Raw genomic sequence first — 20,010 nt, forward strand, 5'->3', positions numbered from 1 at the left:
TCCATTCCAGAGTGAACGTAGTTCAAAGCATGTCCAACATCAATGCATATTTTCAAACGTTTTTCCCATGTCAAAAGACGAAGCTTGTAGTAGTTTAGAAAATAATCACCAAGAAATCCATTAGAAAGATTGTCAATGACAATGATCATCTCAGAACTTTCAACACAAAACCCAAGTAGAGTAACTATGTTGGGATGCTTAGCACGGGTAAGAACTTCAATTTCTGTAGCAAATTCTTTCTCTCTTTTCAATCCATGTCTATAAGAGAAGCGTTTTACAACTACAGGATTTTGCTTATAAAAATTCTCGAGTTCTGCTCTGTAACAAGTATAGAGCTCATCATATCTTATTATGCATGTCTCGGAAAAATTATTTGTGGCGAATTTAATATCAGTGAGATGAATCTTCAAGTGCTCCAAGTTCTTTCCCTGCAAATATGTCACAAAGGAAAAAAAGAGAGAGTTAGAGCTTATTAACTTTGTAGACAAATGGGAACAAAACTGAATAGAAATTTAGTAGAAATTGGGTTGTCAAGCTTTTGTCGATCCATTTAGAAAAGCTAAGGTACTTGATCAATCTATGTCTTAGTACTACAAGGCGGGTTCGGTTAGCCAGGAGAGGTACCCCATGAGAAAGGCGTTTGTTCAAGGTGGGTGTTGTTGACTATGAGATTTGTTGGTGGCTTGTGATTGGTTGGGTATTTGATTTTATTAATATTAAAAGAATATATAGTTTATGGCATTGGTAGTGTGCCCCCACTACTTACTAGCTAAGACCGCCCGTAATGGGGCGTTTGTTTTAAAAAAATTTCAAAAAAAAAAACGCCGGAACACGCCCCTATACCATTACACCCGGGCGTTTTGGGGCGATATTCGACAAAAAAAGGCCCAAGGCGTTTTTTGAAACATGCTGAAGGGGCTTGTGGCAATGGTTGTCTGACCAATGGGGCATTATGGCATTATTTAATTTAAAAAAAAATGTGTAATTAATGGAAGGGCGTTATTGGGCATTATTCCCACTACGCCACTTTTGCAAATACGCCCAATAATGCCCCATGCTGACTGACTGGACTGCCACATGGCAGAAAACGCCCTAGGGTGGGGGCATTATTCGACAAACGACTACGCATGGTCTAATGAATATTTTGTGTCAAATCTGACATGGCGGGTGTTGATTGATTGGGGCTAGGGTAGGTACCCATGAGCGCCCCTTTTGCAAAAGGAGGAAATAGGGTAAGTTAAGATTCAATTTGTTTTGCCTTTATCAGAAGTTGGATTATTTACTCGTATGAACGAAATTGGTTCTTTATTCCTGAGTTGTAAGCAAGAAAAAGAACCTTAATTATACATCAAACTCGTGGTAAATGTATAGGGTGTCAGTTGCTGAAAGCAAGGTTATTACGCTTTTATGCAGATGAACTAGTGCAGACAATCTTCTTTTGGTTTTATATAAATTATGTAGATGAACTAGTGCAGACGATCTTCTTTTAATATTGTTGGTTTTTTATAAAGGTTGATGTATGTCTGATGTGCATTTCAGAATCTTATATGTCTCTAATTTAAATTGGTGCTCCTATGAATCAAGTTGGTTCTTTATTTTTGACTTACGACACCCGTAGTGGCATATGAAATACTCGTGGAATGGGTGAACCACGAGGGGAAACACCACCCATCCTTCTCGTGGTCTTGCATGTGGTCCGGCCCATGTGGTTTAAATCACACGTTGACATTGCGACAATCAAAAAATTATTACCGTTTTTATTAAATAAATAAAACAATCTTTTAAATTAAAAAATACTATAAATACCCATTATTTCTATATTTTGTAACACAAACACTCCCTATCTCTTCTACATCTGTATCATTTCTATCAAAAATTTTATAAGATGTTTCCGTATGGTAACGTCTTTAACCCCTCGTTCCGTCTACCCCGTCAAGGCATGGACCATTTTAATGCGTCAAGTTTCTCAAATCCACCAAATCAAATGACGACCAATCCCGACTTCTATGAGAACAACGACAACTACATATTATTTAACATGATGGCTAACATGCCGATGAGCACGTTTGGCTATCAACATGATGTACTGGGTTTTCAACAACCTCCACAACAAATGTCGCCAAACTACCATATTCCCGAATCACAACTCAAGGTGGTGCCGGAGACGCCACCCGACAAGGCGGGTCCGTCACAAAGCCGCAAGGTCTTCATCAAAGAAAAATGATTTGGAGGGCACGACGGTTAGGAGATTGCATACGGCGTGGACGTTGGTTGAGGAGTTCGCTTTGGCGCGTTCTTGGCTTGACATAGCCGAGGACCCAAAAGTTGGTATGCATATATTATTTCGGTTTTTTTTCCATTATATAAAAAATATTCAAATATATATTTTTTTTAACGTGTAGCGAACTATCAAAAGGAAAATACATTTTGGGCGCAGATTATGAATTTTTTTTCGACGAAATAAAAAAAGAAGACTATAGTATGAAAGACCAAATTACAAGTAAGTGGCGGGACATAAGGACGAAAGTCTCCGACTACAACGCAATCTACACTAGAATGTGGAGTGCTAGAGATAGTGGTCAAGGCGATGCTATGGTGCAACAAAATACGTTGGTTGAATACCAAAGAAGGAAAGGACCTTTCCCATATCTTAAACCATGGGATCTTTTGAGGAAAAGTACTAAATGGCACATGGTCCTGTTGCTCATGAACACTAGGTCGTCAAAGAAATCAAGGTCTTCTTCGTCTACCCCAAATGCGAGCTAATCGTCAGACGGTCGGGTGAACATTGATTTAAACAAGTCTGACAATGAAGACGATGAAGACGAATTGCCCGAATTTGTCGACCTCCCACGGTCGGCCGATAGGAGAAGCGGGTCACAAAAAAAAATTATTCCAGGTTACAAGATCTCTACAGCGAGCGCTTTTAGAGATTAATGAAAGACTACAAGCGCGAACGGACATTGGGCGACAACGTTTGGAGAGACGCCTAAAACAAGACGAAGAGAGACAAGGACGTCTCCAACTTAAAAAGCATAGACAAAAGGCTATTGACCTTGAAATATTAGACCAACCAATAACGGCTTCGGAACCGCAACGAGAGTTACAATTGAACTTGCGCCAACAAATTAAAAACAAACACGGACTCGATGACGACAACGAGTGACCTACGATATTATGTAGTTGTTTTTTTTTATTTCCGTCTTTTGTTGTTTATTTTCGCTTTTCTATTTCCGTATTTTAAATTTATAAAACTTTTTTTTGTTATATTTCATTTTCGTTTTATAAATTGTTGTCTAAATTTAAAAAGAAAAAGAAAACAATGGTTATGCATTTAATGTTCAGTATGGTGAACAACTACATAATATCGTAGATCACTCGTCATTGTCATCGAGTCCTTATTATGTGGTTTACCCTTCCATTACACATGGTTTTACAAACAAGAAGAGGAACTTTAACTCATCCTTTACATACATTTTTAGATCTTGATAACAAGATCGTTACACTTGTATGCAAATGAACAATTGTAGACCGTCTTGTTTCCAAGATCGATTGTTTTCAATAAAATTGTTTGAATGTTTTTGAACTTTCACTTAATGTTTTTTTTGAACGACATATTTTATTTTCCTCTGGTTTGCACCATATAACGCAAAATACTCTCCTTGCCCAGGTTACCTGGACCTACCCTCTCTACATTGGCAGTTACAAATGTTTGTTAGTTGTCACTTGTATATATGAGTTTATGTTTGTTAAATTAATTTATCATCCTTCATATGTGAGGTATTTCCATAGTTAGTTCCTAATTTCTCTCTCATTTTTGTAATTATTTATAGGCTTTAAATCTTCATGGTATCATTCTAAAATGGTGACAAAGTTGACCCCCAAAGCAGTACCCCAACCGATCCCAAACAACAACCACTTTACCCGGTCTACACGTCACGAGCATTCAACATAAGGTGTGCATTCTTGATGTGTTAAGGTCTCCTATTCTTCTTGGGTAAAGCTTTTTATGCTACATGTGAAAGGGTATGATGTGCACATCGATGGTTCGCCGGCCCCAGATGAAGCCTTTTCAGAATTATTGCCATGGGAGAAAATCGATGTGGTTGCTCTCCAATGGATCTATAGGACACTTTCTGACTATCTGCTATGCGGGTTTTGACCGATGAATCAATTGCCTACGAGGCTTGGCAACAGGTTAAGTGTGTGTTTGTTAACAACAAAGCGTCTCAGGCACAAGCACTGCAACATGAGCTTACCAACCTCACCGTTGCTTTTATGCCTTACCTTGAAGCCTGTTGCCAAAGGATCCGTAAATTGTTGGACCAACACATTGCGGTTTATTACCCTATGAATGATATGAAGTTCTAATCCCTCACATCCTAAAGTACGAGGGTTGTTTAGTAATTAGCTAATAGTTAGATATTAGAACTAGATTAGTTATGGAAGTACAAGGGCCAGATGCGAAAAAATAGAAGTTTTAAACCTACAAACTAAAGGGATCAACATCTCCTGAGGACGCACCCCTTCAGATTGGCGGTAACATCACAGGGACTTCAACAAGACGCGACGTTTGATCAAGAGACACGCCTCTTCATCTTTCAATCTTATCCACAAGTTCAAGAGTTACAACCGTTCGTGAAGAGACACGTCTCTACAACCGCACGAGTTCGTTTAGTATATATAGGGTTTGTTTGTTTCAATTATAGTAATCAGAATCACTTGTATTATCACAATCATATTCAATATTAATCGCTCTTTCAGAATTCTATTGTTCTATCATTGTGTCTATTAGTGTTCATCAAGGGTTCTGACCAACAGTGGTATCAGAGTGCATGTTTTCAAGTCTGGGAAGAAGAAGAAGAAACCAATCGGAACATCATAACCAATCGCAATCGCTATTCTCAAACGCGCACGGACTTTGAATGATAGGTTTCTGTATTCTGACTGCATCTATGTGCTTCTATGTGTTCTACGTGCCTTATGTGCCTACGTGCTTATGTGAATTCTGTAAATACGTGCCTATGTGACTATATGTTTGTGTACTTGTTCGTGTTCCTGAGCGTTAGTACTACTAGGCGTGTGAGGTGAGATTCGATTTTACTGTGTCTGAGTCCTGTGACGATGTCTGTTGCAGACAATGTCGTCTACTGGATCCCATCGCTCTCGTGCCATGAAACGAAAGCTAGCTGACAAGCGACTCGCCTCTCTCGTCGCTTCCCAAGTCGTTAAAGTGATTCCTCAGATCGTCAGCGAGCTAAACGAGAACGTTAGCAAATCGTCTGAAGAGTCTCGAACAGATGCACCGAAGACTGCTTTTAGCTTCAAGCAGTTCAAAGCTTGTGGTCCAAAGGAGTTTACTGGCGAAGATGGCCCGACGGCTATGTTTCAATGGTTTGATTCCATCGAAGTCACTCTGCGCCAGAGTGGATGTCTCGAGAATCTCCGCACTCTGAACGCTACTGCGTCTTCTAGTCCCGCGCACTAGACTGGTGGACTGCCGAGAGGAACAAATGCGGAAACGACGAGAAGGATGGAGAAAACGCAGCTCTGACTGCTCGCTTCAAGCAGCTCAGTATCATCTGTCCTGACCAAGTCAAGACCCCAGACATGACAATCAAGAAGTATATCCGAGCCCTTCCGGATTGTGTTGCAGACTTTGTCCAGGCCGCTAAACCAGCAGCAATCGAGAAGACCTATCTGCTTGCCGCTGAAATCAACGACAAGCGTGTCGAGGCTGGTGTCTGGGACAAAGCCTCGAAATCTTTGCATCAAGCTACCACTGCCGCCACCGCTGAAACCGCCACTGCTGCCCCTTAATCATCATCATCCAAGTCCTCTCGTCGCAAGAGGAAGAATGCAAACAAGAACTGTGCTGTTACTACCATCGCTCCCCTTCAAGCAGTTCCAGCTCAGCAACCGCAACATCAACCACACTGCCAAGCCGCACCAGTCACTTATGCGCCGCCTGCAAAGCGCGCGTATACTGCTTCTTTACTAATTAAATGGCGTAAATTACATATAGCCTATCAAAACCCAAATTTTTATACCAAACTTTTTACCCACTGTTATAAAATAATATTTTGGGATTTTTGGTAATTTTTATTATTTTTAGGCTGAGCATAACTTAGTGTTCTAAGATTAATTCGGTTTATGCCGGTTTTACCCTTTTTAGCCATAAAATGAGTTTTACAAATCCTTTTGGTCTCAAACCAATTTCTACTGATTTGTTATGATAAATAAATTACTTTGAGCCTTCTGGAATATAAAAATTATCAGCTTTTTACAGAAAACCCGGAAATGGCACCAAATCGCCTTTTTAGGCATTTTTAGCGCATAAGTGTACTCTAGAACCTTATTAAGCTTAAGGGATTGAATCTACTGATGTAATTAGTGAATTTTTATATTTTAAACAGTAGGCAAATGTTTTGAACTCAGAATTTCCAGAATTGACCTTTTAAGCACATGTGAAATTACCAAAATGCCCCTACGGTGCATAACAAGGTTAAAGATAATAAATTTCACATAGATTTGATACCCTACTGTTATAACTTAGTAAATTAAGCATATTTACTAATTTACTCAGACCTGTAACTCAGGTTATTATTTTAACCCTTTTACACCTTATAAAATGACCAAAACACCCTTATGAGGCATAGTTTTGATTTAAAATCATTTGGGGCATAATGGAAGGTATCATTCTGATATCACAACATATTTTAAGCATATTGACTTCAGAAACTTGTATTTGACTCTTATGGTTACTCGTTACGCTTTATACACGTTCGGATCGGCTTACGTGACTAGTTTGGCCATTTTAGCCGAAACGGGTCAAACCATATCTTTTCGGTCTCAAAATCCAAAATGTGATAGTATTACTCATATTCAACAAGTGTGCAAACTTGTTGGGTCAAAACCACATTCTATAACGGTCTTCGCCTTATTGTGCGTTTAAAACCGTAATCTTTCTTTTTAACTAACCGGTCTAAGCTTAAGACCCGTTAGGATTCTAATAGGTTATTAAAACCTTAATTTTCAGATATAGGAGCCCAGTAAAAGCTACGTGCACTCGTTATATTTGGTTTATACTTTGCTCAGGTAAATACGTTTAACTTATTTTCCCTATACGGGCTTGGGGTACGGTAATTGACCTTAACCGGTCTGTGGTTATGTGCAGTCAAGTGACCCGTTTAAAAATGCTGTTTTGTTTGTTTAACGCCTTTGGGAGTTTAATGACCATGTCCCGGATATCCTTGGCATCACTCAAAGAGTGGCCACGACCTTAGTACTCGGGTGTAGGCGTACACCCGTAGTGCAGTACAACATGTATAATCGTCGGTACGAGAGAAGTCTCGCGGCGGAATGATATTAAGTGGTGTGTCTATTAATCTTTAACCCGGCACGACCCGGGCTACCGAACGCAGAATAAACATGTAATTCTTTTACAAGATTATTAAGCAAATAATTATCCCAAGTTATAAAAAGTTTTATGCTACGGGCATTTAAATCAATTTTAAACATTTTCAAAATGAGTCAGTTGAATTGTATTTACCAGTGTAAACTGACGTATTTTCCAAAAAGACTAAGTGCAGGTACTACGCGTAATAGGCTGGTTACTCCTTAAGCATCCATAGAAGTCTCGCAAGCTTAGGATGCATGAAGTCTGTTGAAATGAAGTTTCCTTTTTGTTTGATTCTGCCTGTGGATTCTATTTTGACATTTTGTGATATTTGAATATTACAATAATTTAAGTTGAAATAAATCTATCTTTGCTTCCGCTGTGCATTATAATTTGTGTTGTTTGACTATGATGATATCAACTACGTCATATTAATCCCCCACCGGGCCCACCGGTGACACGTGGAAATTAGGGGTGTGACACCGCTAAGATCAAACCCCGGTCTTAATTACATCAATAGTGATACGGAAGAATGATTTTTGTAATTAATAGTATTTTTTGTAATTAATAGTATTTTTTTGTATTAATTCCTATAATTTTCTACAATTTCTATAATTTTTTTTATAATTTCTATCATTTTTCTATAATTAGAATTGATTAAAACAGGTTAATAACATTTTTATAAAAATTTATATAATTTTTTTATATTTAGAATTGATTAAAACAGTTTATTTGTAAATTTTTTAAAAAAATTACAAATATACGCCTCGTATATATCTAGACGCATCGTATATAATTGGTCAAAAGACCATTCTGCCCCTGATATGCCCCCATTCTAGGCTTAAATCAGGGACTAAAAGGTCATTTTAGCATGACCAGACTCCTCGTATAGAGCGGTATGGGTCGTCCTTAAGAGCGGGATTATTAAAATTTGAATTTTGAAAATCTGAATTTTGAAAATTTGAATTTCAAAATTTGAATTTATCAGAAATGTACGCCTCGTATAGGCCTGGACGGGTAGTCTATATGGGCGGCAACATTTTTTTTTTAATTTGAATTTTGAAAATCTTTTATTTAATTACCAATACACCCCTTTAAAGACCCCAGTATAGGCCATCAACAGGGGCTTAAAGGTAATTTACCACCCTAAACGACGCGTATAGGTCTATACGACCAATACATATTGGGCGGCAACTGTTTCCCTTTTTCTTTTTTAATTATTAAAAATATCTTTATTAAATTACCATTTTACCCCTATAAAGCCCTCAGTATAGGCCTTAGTCAGGGGTAAAATGGTAATTAACCATTCCAGAAATATCTTTTTAGGTTGGTTAATTACCATTTTGCCCCTGATTAAAGCCTATACTAGGGGATTTACAGGGGCAAAATGGTCATTTAACAAAAAGCACAGACGGGTCTCTAGCTTTATACGAGGCGTCTATGCCTCGTATATGGGGGGAAGACCTAGACGACCCACATTATCACCCAAAACAAAATACACACGCATATACGGTGCACAGAGGTTTATACGCCCCGGATACGTATTTGGACTGTATTTTCGAAGATTTGAGGCATCCCTGGTACGTATTTCTTCCCGTAGTTTAGCCTCGTTTTTGGCTTTAGACCGTAGGTTTTCCCGTAGTTTAGGTTTTGTTGGGTTTGAGGTTTTTGGGTTGAGGTTGAAGATGAAGATGGTAGAACAGGACGCCCCGTATACCTCTATACGAGGCAGATACGAGGCACTGTATTTTTTTTAATTATTATTATTATTGTTATTATTATTATTGTTATTATTATTATTATTGTTATTATTATTATTATTTTTATTGTTTATACGCCCCGGATACGTATTTGGACTGTATTTTCGAAGATTTGAGGCATCCCTGGTACGTATTTCTTCCCGTAGTTTAGCCTCGTTTTTGCCTTTAGACCGTAGGTTTTCCCGTAGTTTAGGTTTTGTTGGGTTTGAGGTTTTTGGGTTGAGGTTGAAGATGAAGATGGTAGAACAGGACGCCCCGTATACCTCTATACGAGGCAGATACGAGGCACTGTATTTTTTTAATTATTATTGTTGTTATTTAATATTATTATTATTATTTAACTTTATTATTATTATTATTATTATTATTATTATTGTTATTATTATTATTATTATTATTATTTATTATTGTTATTATTATTATTATTATTATCATTTATTAGTATTATTAATGTTATTATTTTTTTATATTATTATTATTATTATTATTATTATTATTATTATTATTATTATTATTGTTTTTATACGTATACGGTATTTATTTGCAGATTGATTATGGAGGACGGTGACATTCAGTTAGAGCTTGATGGGGCACCTCCGGGGGGTCAGCCGATTCAGCAGGGTCCAAGACGGAGACGGCTACCGCCTCCGGATACGCTGCAGGGCCACCCGTATCTAGAGTTTCCCGAAGGCACCGATGCCGCCCGTCATTGCCAGAAGCTTAGGAGGATGCACATTGGATCGCATTCAACGATCGACTAGGATGCGATACATGCGATTGGTGAGATGGCTAGAGTGCGTCGGTTTATACCTGTCGATTCGCCGTGGCATCGTCTTTTTGATTTGGCGCACACGCCGAGCTACAGGGAGCTGCTGGTCGAGTTCCTTTCATTATTCACATTTCACCCTCCTGGGGTCCCAGTGCCGCTTCCGCACCCAGATGCTCCCCCTCCGCCTGAGGTTTCTTTCGGGCTCGCTGGCGTTTTACGTTCGATGACGCTAGCAGAGTTTATGGTGCATTGTGGTTTATACATGCAGGGGGAGATCGAAACTGAGATTTACACAGCGGGGCTAGTGGTGGTTGACAGACCCACTCTTTTAGGGTTTTGGCAGGTGATTGCGGGGGAAAATCATTGGGAGCACGAAAAGTCGAAGGGGAGGGTGTGGTTTGTTAGGGACCCACTGTACAGGTACGTACGTTTATTACGGCAATTATTGTGATTATGTGTATTGTTTATTAATATCTGTTTCTGTATTTCGCTAACACTATCTGCAGGTATATGCACCATATGCTCGCTACTTCTATTGCAGCGCGCGACTACAGCCGTGAGTGGTGTACGTCCACAGATCTTTTTTTCTTTTATTGTTTGTTGTACAGGAGGCCGTGCGCACTAGCACACGGTCTAGCCCAGTACTACGCCTCCGCCCATCACCAGCAGGAGCGCGAATTTTTGTATGGCGGGGCGTACGTGACCGTCATTGCCCATTCATTGGGCCTCGTACTGCACCAGGATCCACATCTACGGACGCCGCCAGTCATGCTGACGCGGATGGGTTTTCAGTCGATGTGGGGGATGAAGCTGCTCAAGAGGTTCCCCGTTGGCCCGCGGTTTAAAGACCACGACGGGGGCATATGGAGAGAGGAGCCCCTACCAGAGCAGTTCGAGCCCGTCTATCCTCCGCCAGATCCTGCTGATGCAGTGCCCGTGGAGGACCCTCCGGAGGATGTAGACGGTGCAGTGGTGCCACAGCCACCGCCACCTCCCGGGGCGCCTCAGTTTCCACGTCACGTTATTCCAGGTCATGCCCCAGGAGCTGCGCTACATCCGGATGTACGAGCCGAGCTTGACAGGCTCATCGATTTGGTAGGGTGGCTGGTACGGGCCAAGCAGGATAGACGAGAGAGAGAGAGAGGGATTACCCCCGATACCGCTTCCACCGGCTCGAGCAGCACATCAGCAACAGCCGTAACAGCAGCATCAGGATTCGGATTCGGATTTGGATTTGGATGCATAGACCTGTTGTTGTTTTTATTTTTATTATGGATGTACAAACTTATCTTATATATTTTTGTTATGGACGTACAAAGTTATCTTATATATGTCATATTTATGTTTGTTTTCAGTTATTCGGTTACTTAATGACTGTTGTCTTAAATTGAGATAATACGGAAACAAAATATGTTTTGAATATAATACGGAAACAATATATCCCCTGAATATAATACGGAAACAATATTTGAACGAGATAAAATTTTAATCGGAAGAATAATATTTAAAAAAGTAAAATGTTAAAAACATTATAATATTTAATCGATATAATATATTTAAAGAGCCGATTTTTAAAATAGTTGATTTTTAAAAAACAATAACTTTTTTATAGTGTAAAAAAAAAAAACAAAACGTTTTTTAAAACCAAAAAAATTTTCAACCAAAAAACACATCTTCAAAAACTATCAAAAAAACCAAACCAAAACCCACCAAAACAACCCTTATTTCAGCCAAAGAAAAAACCCAAGCCTAAGACGCCTCGTATATGGCTGTACTCTTCGTATAGGTTTTCTTAAACTTTGTGACTGACACCCTCTGAGACCCCCTTGAATTCAGTGCTTAGACGCCTCGTATAGCCCTATACGAGGCGTCTAGGGCACAAAAAGTGTGAAAATAGGCGCAGAGGGTGTCCGGATAGTCCAAACCTTTTTTTATTAGACAAAACCTCATGGTCATGGTGATGTTCATTCACTTCTCTATTCAAGTGGTCTTCTTAAAGAATGGTATGTACTCTTATTTGATCGTTTTTTATATATATAATTAAAAAAGTTGTCTATCTCATAACTGTTTTGTCATGTATAACTATTTTTTTTTCAGGAAAGATGCTGGTTTGAGATGGGTACTGTTTTCCAAGATACAGATGGACTTCTATTCAGTCCATTAGAACAAATTTCTTATATAGTTTTGACTTTTGAGTAAAGTACACAGGATGGTCCCTGTGGTTGACCAAAACTTTAGATTTGGTCCCTAACTTTCAAAAAGTATACAGATGGTCCCTGTGGTTTGCACTTTGTAACGCATTTCGTCCCCAACTTTGACCAAAGGCACATGGACGGTCCCTGTGGTTTGCACTTTGTAACGCATCTAGCCCCTAACTTAGACATGTTAAAACCTTCAAATTTGTTATTTGGGGACTAAATACGTTACAAAAGCTAGGGACCAAATCCACAGGGACCATCCGTGTACTTTATATTTTTCCGTCACAAGATGATTCTGATATAAATTTACCTTTTCAGGCAATTCCTGCAGCTTTAGGAGTTAGCGCCACTAAAGAGTATCATGTTAATTCTCTTTCGGTTCCTCGCAAAGCTAAAGAAGCTATTGGAGGCATTACAAGACTCACTCATGCAGATGGTACATTTTGTTATCTCAGTTCATATTAAAAAAAAGGGTAGTTGCACGGTACCCCTGACCACGGAAGGGATCTCCCTTCCCAGTTCACCACCCGACAAGGATCCCTGGCGGAAAATACCCATAGCCATCAAAGAGGGGTAAGAAACATGTTGTCCGGCTTTAAAGCGGGTGTCGGTGGCCACCAAAGTGGCACTAATGGGAATTGCACTTAGGTCTCCATTGGAGAACCCAAGTCACTCCACCACTAGGCCACTTGTGGTGGTTATCTCAGTTCATATTAGGGGTGTGCATGGATTGGTTTTTGCACAAAACCATAGCCATAACCGCGATGTTGGTTAATGGAAAATCATCACCATAACCGATCAGCTATGGTGGTTTCGGTTAATCGGTTTTGAAGGTTTTTGTGGATCGGTTATGGGGTCTGTTAACTGTGAATTTTAGGCCTAGCTTAAAAAAGCACAATTTTTTTTGACCATGGACTAAATTGTTATTACACATTTCTATATATTAGTATATTACATGATGTTAAAAAAGTACATATATAATATTAATACTGATTATTATCGAATATTCAAACTAAACGATATAATATTATTCATAAATTCAAACAAGCGTTCAACCAAAACGATATGATATAACCCATAAATTCTAACAAAGATCTTACTATATGTCGGTTCGGTTTGGTTATGGCGGGTATGGAAATATTGATAACAATAACCAACCCACTACTTTCGGTTTTCAGAAAAAAAAAACAATTAACTGTATATATATACACTAATACCACATCTCATGCAATCAATCATGATCAGACGGAAACGAAATCATTAGAAACATACTTACCCGATGATGTATGATCTAAGCATAAAAGATAAGTTCCCAATGGAGAAGGGACTTCGAAGAGTGGGGCTGATTGTCGACCAAATATCTTGATGGGGTGATGGTTGTTAGGGTTTGCATTTGATATGTTACCCAGCTTAAGAACCCATCTCATGCAACATATATAGTTTGGTTGGGCTTTTTAATTCGTGAAGCTTTACTTTGGCTTCATGGGTCTGAGCCGCTCAAAAGTTAGAACAACACAAGGACAACACAAGGACCAACCCATTTATAGCATTTTCCAACTAGATTATAGCCCATTTATATATATAATCCGCCAACTTGACTCGTTCACATAACTGGGTTACGCGGGTTGTCTACAGATTACATGATCTTTAAGTATGTGGGCTATAGTTGATATCTTTGACACAAATCCATATCCATACATTTATACTATCTAATAAAATAAAACTAGGGTGCGGCCTAATTATACATTTGACACCTAAGGTGGCCCACTCCACACAATAAGTTATTCTCATTTACGTTTTAGGTTTAATAAATTTATTAGAGGTCATCAACACTTAACGAATGAATTATGCTTCCGCTGTACACTGTGAATTATATGTAACATTGTAATACTTAATGTTTATAAATGAAAGTTTTATTTAAACTTACCTATGAGTTCAATGTGATTGGTGGCTAGATCCTGGTACGTCACACGCCTCACGGGGGTTCCTGCATGTGGTATTTTGGGGTGTGACAAACATCCCTAGTGATGAAGTGCCTACGGGCTATACTTTACTCAATTGTCGATAAGACAATGACAATTGTGACCTTTATGGTCCCCTGTTCAAAGTGGTGGGTTATACCCAAACCTAATAGTCTATATGATCAACGCGATCATGACTAATATCATCAACATGATAATCATACTTAACGTTCGCAGTGATGTTTCGCCTACGGGCTATATTATATTTTCCATTTGAGACAAGGACATATGTGACCATTATGGTTCCCTGTCCAAGGTATAGGGCTATACAAAAGCCTCGCCGCCTATACGAATAAATGCGATAATGACTGATATCATCAGTACGATGACCATTAGTTTAACATCCTTTGTGATATCATCAGTACGATGACCATTACTAGAAACTTGTTCTTAAACTCCGGAACTAGTTAAAAGTTTCATCGATTGTAAATTTAATAAAATTTTAAATCTGCCTTTTCGAGGCTTAAATATTATTTATAATATCAAGTGGCCAATCTAGATGGTTGCACATATGATATACCCTTCACGAATCAATTTGTCTTTGATAAATCTCTTATCTATAAATCCTATTGGAGTCGATATGTTCTTAGACGTGGATTGTTAGTCCAAAAACCAAATCCACTGTGTCTGCAGTAAGAAACTTATCGAAATTAAAACCCTATCTGGTGATATACTCGAAAGCTGAAGACCTTTGTGTGGATGGCCATGAGAAGTCTGTAGCCACCTAGGAAGCTTAATGTTTAGAATGTTCGCCAATGAGCCGAACATAGTAGACCATTTTTGGTCTGCATCATTGAATTGGAAATCCCACATAGAATTGGGAAATGGTAACAACAGGTCTAATCTCCCAGTTACCTAAAATAAATCGCGGCAATGACGCGACGTAAAAATTATAGTCGACAAACTTACCAAGTCGACGCTTCTTGTCAAATAAGGAAAATTTATAATTCCGACAAATTAAGCTATATAACGACAACATTGAGTCTCCTTATGGAGTACCGTTGTCTAAAGTATCGAATTATGATACTAAATATATTCTTATCTCTGGAAAATTCTAGCATATTGCTCAGCTGATAAGCACTTTTCATGTTTTGCCATGACATTTAAACGTGAGCATAAAGTTTATTGAAAAACCTTGTCCATTATGGACCACGGAATTTGAAAAATTCCAAGTTTTCCTCATAAATATGAAATGGGATTCCCATTGTGGCCCGGGATACTCTTAAAAGGTTGAAATCTACTACTATACGGAACTGACCGTATTACTCTGAACAAATCTCGAGGTTGAGATTTCTTTTAAGGGGGTGAGGATGTAACACCTCGTAAAATCGTGTCCAATTATATGTTGACATGTGTCCCTAATCCTAATTATGTCAAACGTTGACTAGGAGGGACAATTATTGCCAAACAATGAAAACTTTGAATGTGCAAGGATTAAAAGTGTCAACATGCTTAAACTAAGCCTCTGAATGACCTCACACGGTATTCGTATTCTCTTATAGAGCCACTCGTTAGATAAACGAAACCGTTTGCAATAAAATTCAAAAGTTGTGCATTGAAGGGTTAAAAGTGTCAACATGTTAATTCTTACCTCTGAGTGGCCTTTTAACGAACCAGGTGCTTCATAATATTCGTTCATACTCTCGGGAATGCCTGTATTGGCTATTTAGGGCTTTTATGCCGTTAAACGATAATACGCACAAGTTTGCGCGTTAAAAGAGTTTAAAGTGTCAACATGTTTAAATTATACCTCTGATTGACCTTTTAACATAACCCGAAGCTTAACGATGTTCGTTTACACTCTCGGGAATATTTATAACCTATCTCGAAAATCAAAATGCTAAATATAAAACTTTAAATGGCTTGGAGGGGCTTATTATGTCAAAAATGAAAGAAATTTAGAGTTATGGAGGGCCAGGGACCAAAGTTGACATTTTTCGAAAGCTGGTGTGTGGTAGCATCGTGCGACAGCAAACCCATTTCATGGTGGCGCGATGCGACGCCCACAATTACGCAGAAAGCTACTACTAGCTACAGGTTCCTTCTTCCTTGGCCATCACTCATACCACCTTTCTTCATAACTCAAATCTATGGATCCTTGGACGGTTTTTGACACCTGTTTAGACACTTGGAGTGATCCTAAAAGTGCCCTAACACCTGGCATGATCCAAGGGTGTGATGTTTCACTATAAATTGAGGTGTTCCTCCATTCATAAACCTTGCACCTCTCTCAATTCACTCTCTTGTCACTTGTTCTGCTTTCTTGGAGATTCCTGATATAAAGGGGACTCCACCTCAGTTTAAGATTCAAGCTAGGACCCTTTGTAAGCGTCCTCAACCACTATTTTTCGTTTTATAGGCTTTAAAGCTAAGAGTCCAGCGTTATCGTAATAACGCTTTGACTTTTAGTTAGACCTTAAACGGTCAAGCCATTGTTCGCAACGAACATGGCTACGATCGTAATTAGGTAGGCGTTAATCCCTCAAAAGGGCACCTCCTAAGAATCACGTTTGCTTGGTCAATTGACGAGTCAACGTAATATATATTTAAAAAGTCAACGGGTCAGTTTTTAAAATAATTGCGATATGAGTTAGAAATGTTATAAAATATGTTTTATCGCTTACACAACTCGGTAATAATTATTAGAACATGTATAAACATGTTCGGCTCGTCAATTCCAGTTTTAGGGTCGGTTTGCAACTAAAAGTCGCGTAGTTTGACTTCTACATTGACTTTTGGTTGTAAACCGAATTAGACTAGTATGTTACTGATTTTAGGTTCCGTTATGATCGTAATATAATGCGTAAACTCGTTATATTAGGTTCCGCATGTTCCGTATTTATGTTGTACTTTGACTATTATGCCCTTTTGTTTAAAAATGAGGTTTTAAAAATAAATGAGCATGCAAATGATTTAGGTACTGATATGTTAACATGTTTAACATATTTTGATGTTTATAATCTGGTCATAAACTGAGTTTACGCATATGATTGTAAACTATGTTTTTAAAAGGACTAAAATGCCATTTTTAAATGAGTTTTAAACATAAATTCTTGGCCAAACTCATTTTGTACTAATGTGATATCATATTTAGGAATTATTGGGATTTTAAGTCAGATTATGAACTGAGTTTAACCTCAAGTTCTTATACAATGCCGATAACTGACGATAATGCCCTTATGGCGTATAAATGGGTTTTTGAGCATAATATTCAAACCAAATCTTTTGCTTACTGATTTGTTGTGACAAAAAAAATATTTTAGCTATTCAAAGTTGGTCATGACATCAGATTTCATAAACCATCGCATAAATCGTCATTTAACGACTTTAACGTCGTATAGGCGCATAGTATGGTTTTATACCTTATTTATGAATCAAGAATTGTTATCTACTGATTTTATAAACCATTTAAAATATTTTTACAGTAGGTATAAGTTATGAACTCAGAATCCCAAATAAATTCTCAAAACTATGTGTGAAATGACCAAAATGCCCTTACGGTGCATAGTTTGGTCATAAAGCATAAACCACACATTTATTTGATATCCTACTAATATGAGATCATAATTTAAACATTTTTACAGAATTTTTATGACCATGACATCAGTTTAGTTTACTTGCAAGCTCCTTTTATAAGTTGTAAAATTACCAAAACGCCCTTATGAGGCATAATTTGATTTTAAAACCTTAACGGGCATATAAGTTGATATCCTATTGATATTATAACTTGTTTAAAGTATATTGGCATATGGAACTTGTTCATGACTCATCCGGTTACCCGATATCGCCTATACGCGTACGGTTAGGCTTACGTAACTAGTTTACACAAGTTTACCGAAACGGGTTTAACCTTATCGTTTTGATCTCAAAATCCAGAATGTATTATGTTTACCCATATTATAAAAGTCCAAGTACTTGTTGGGTTTAAACTACATTCTATTTGGTATACGCTTAATCTAGCGAACCTATTCTTACGTATCGGGTCATATCTAAAGGCATTACCTTTCGCCCGTATACATTCTAACATATAATAAATCTGTTCATTCCAGACTATAGTACCCCCCAAATAATCGGACTTGGGTCAATAATACTTAGACTTGCGGCTTTTTGCCAAATATAGTCTTGTTGATTGGAAGCTAGCAAAAATGTAAATACTCTTGATTTATTTTAGTGTAAACTTGGGAGACCAATATGCCTCTTGGGACGGTTATTACATAAGTAAGTCGCCTATGATTGCGCAAAAGTGTAAGAATATGGTTTAATTTGTTTACTTGATAATTATTGTAATTGGGGGTTAATGATACCATATCCGGACAACCCAATGGGTTAATCAAGTATATAATCTCGTAACAAGAATAATCCCAAGATATGTGTAGGATCGCGAGACGACCTAACGAGTCGATCAGAAGAGTGCTCAGACAGAATCAGAGGCGGAATTCATTGATTCTGTCTTTGTTTAGCTTGTTTAACACTGAAATTACTATTTACTGTCTCTTTTATTGATCTGTTGACAATTTACAAGCTGGAGACGTTTTGGCAGGGCTTCGCCGTCGCATACAAGACCTCAACCTAACTAACTTCCTGATTTCGCTCATGATCACATATATATAGTGTTCAGATTTCGCTCCAGAAGACACCTGACTATAGGAGCGAAATCCCAACTTGACCACATAAGCGAAATCACCTGAAATGACCCTATGAGCGAAATCAAGATGATGATGATTTCGCTCCAAATGACAAGAGGTCATTAAGAGCGAAATCAACATTAATACAAATAATCTTGATTTCCGTGCACAATACAAACAACCCTACACTAAGACTCGAACGAAGATGTAGTCGACAGACAACTACACCAACAGACTCCCCCTTGAATGTTGACGGAATCTTCAGTGAGAGTCTTCAACATGTCAACTCTTCAATCTTGATCGGTCTTCTTCAGGAATTCTTCCTGGAATCATGTACCTGGATCCTTCTCTGGCTTTAACTCTCGTCAGACTCCCCCTTGCACCAAGCTGGGATCGCCGTCTGGAATTTGTTATCGCCTTTGAAATTTCATCCTGGCTTTTTCAGTTTAAGCTCTTCTCAGGTTCTGATGCATCTCCTGGCTTTCCATAGCAACAGGATCAGAAACCTACACATCTCAAACACTCTATTACAAACAAACAATGTTGTGATTCAACTTAATGAATCAACTAAACCTTTGAGAATCATTTAAAATTGATCACAAATTTGAAACATTCCAAATTCTGATTCAACTTAATGAATCATCTTAAACATTTCAAACCAATTAACCAAACCATCTGTTCATCATGTTTAGCCTTTGAGATTTTGAATATCAGTTTTCCAACATCAGTTGTCGAAAATCTTTTTGGATTTTTCAAAATATGAAACATAAATGCAATAACATAAATTAAATGCAGAAATGAAATATGTATAAACATTATTTTTGTGAGTTTGCGAAAGAGGATCATATCAGATTTTAGACACATCACAAGCACCGTTAAGCTTTTAATCGTTTTAAGTTCTAAACTATTCACGTAGATTGACGATATTGTTGTCCACTTAAACTCAATCTAAAAACTTTCGAAATGCTTTCCGATACGCTTAAGTATATTAATTTTGCACTAAATTCTTTTGGACCCCACGATCTCAGCATATCCCCTCATCATGCAATACACTGACTCAAGTAATGCCTTTAAACTTTGATCAACTGTGATTTGTGCGAAAACAACGCAGAATGTTTAAACATTAACAATCAGGTCGATACTTCCGTATACGCAGAGAAAGTCCAATGTTTAAACAAAATAAGAAAAATAAAACAAGTTGAAGTTGTTTAGGCTTTAACCACCAGGTCGATACTTCC

At 38.1% G+C, this 20,010-nt stretch overlaps 1 protein-coding gene across 1 annotated transcript in view; it reads left to right on the forward strand.

Annotated features, from left to right (window-relative positions):
* Positions 1-12,591, forward strand: part of LOC110899912 (UDP-sugar pyrophosphorylase-like) — a 36,192-nt gene extending 23,601 nt beyond the window's left edge. Inside the window, exon 6 of the mRNA XM_022146802.2 lies at positions 12,445-12,591. Coding sequence (XP_022002494.1) covers positions 12,445-12,591 — 147 coding nt within the window. The remainder of the gene's footprint in view (positions 1-12,444) is intronic.
* Positions 12,592-20,010: the final 7,419 nt, after the last annotated feature.

This window comes from Helianthus annuus, chromosome 2 (genome assembly GCF_002127325.2).
Source record: "Helianthus annuus cultivar XRQ/B chromosome 2, HanXRQr2.0-SUNRISE, whole genome shotgun sequence".
NCBI classification, from domain to species: Eukaryota; Viridiplantae; Streptophyta; class Magnoliopsida; order Asterales; family Asteraceae; genus Helianthus; species Helianthus annuus.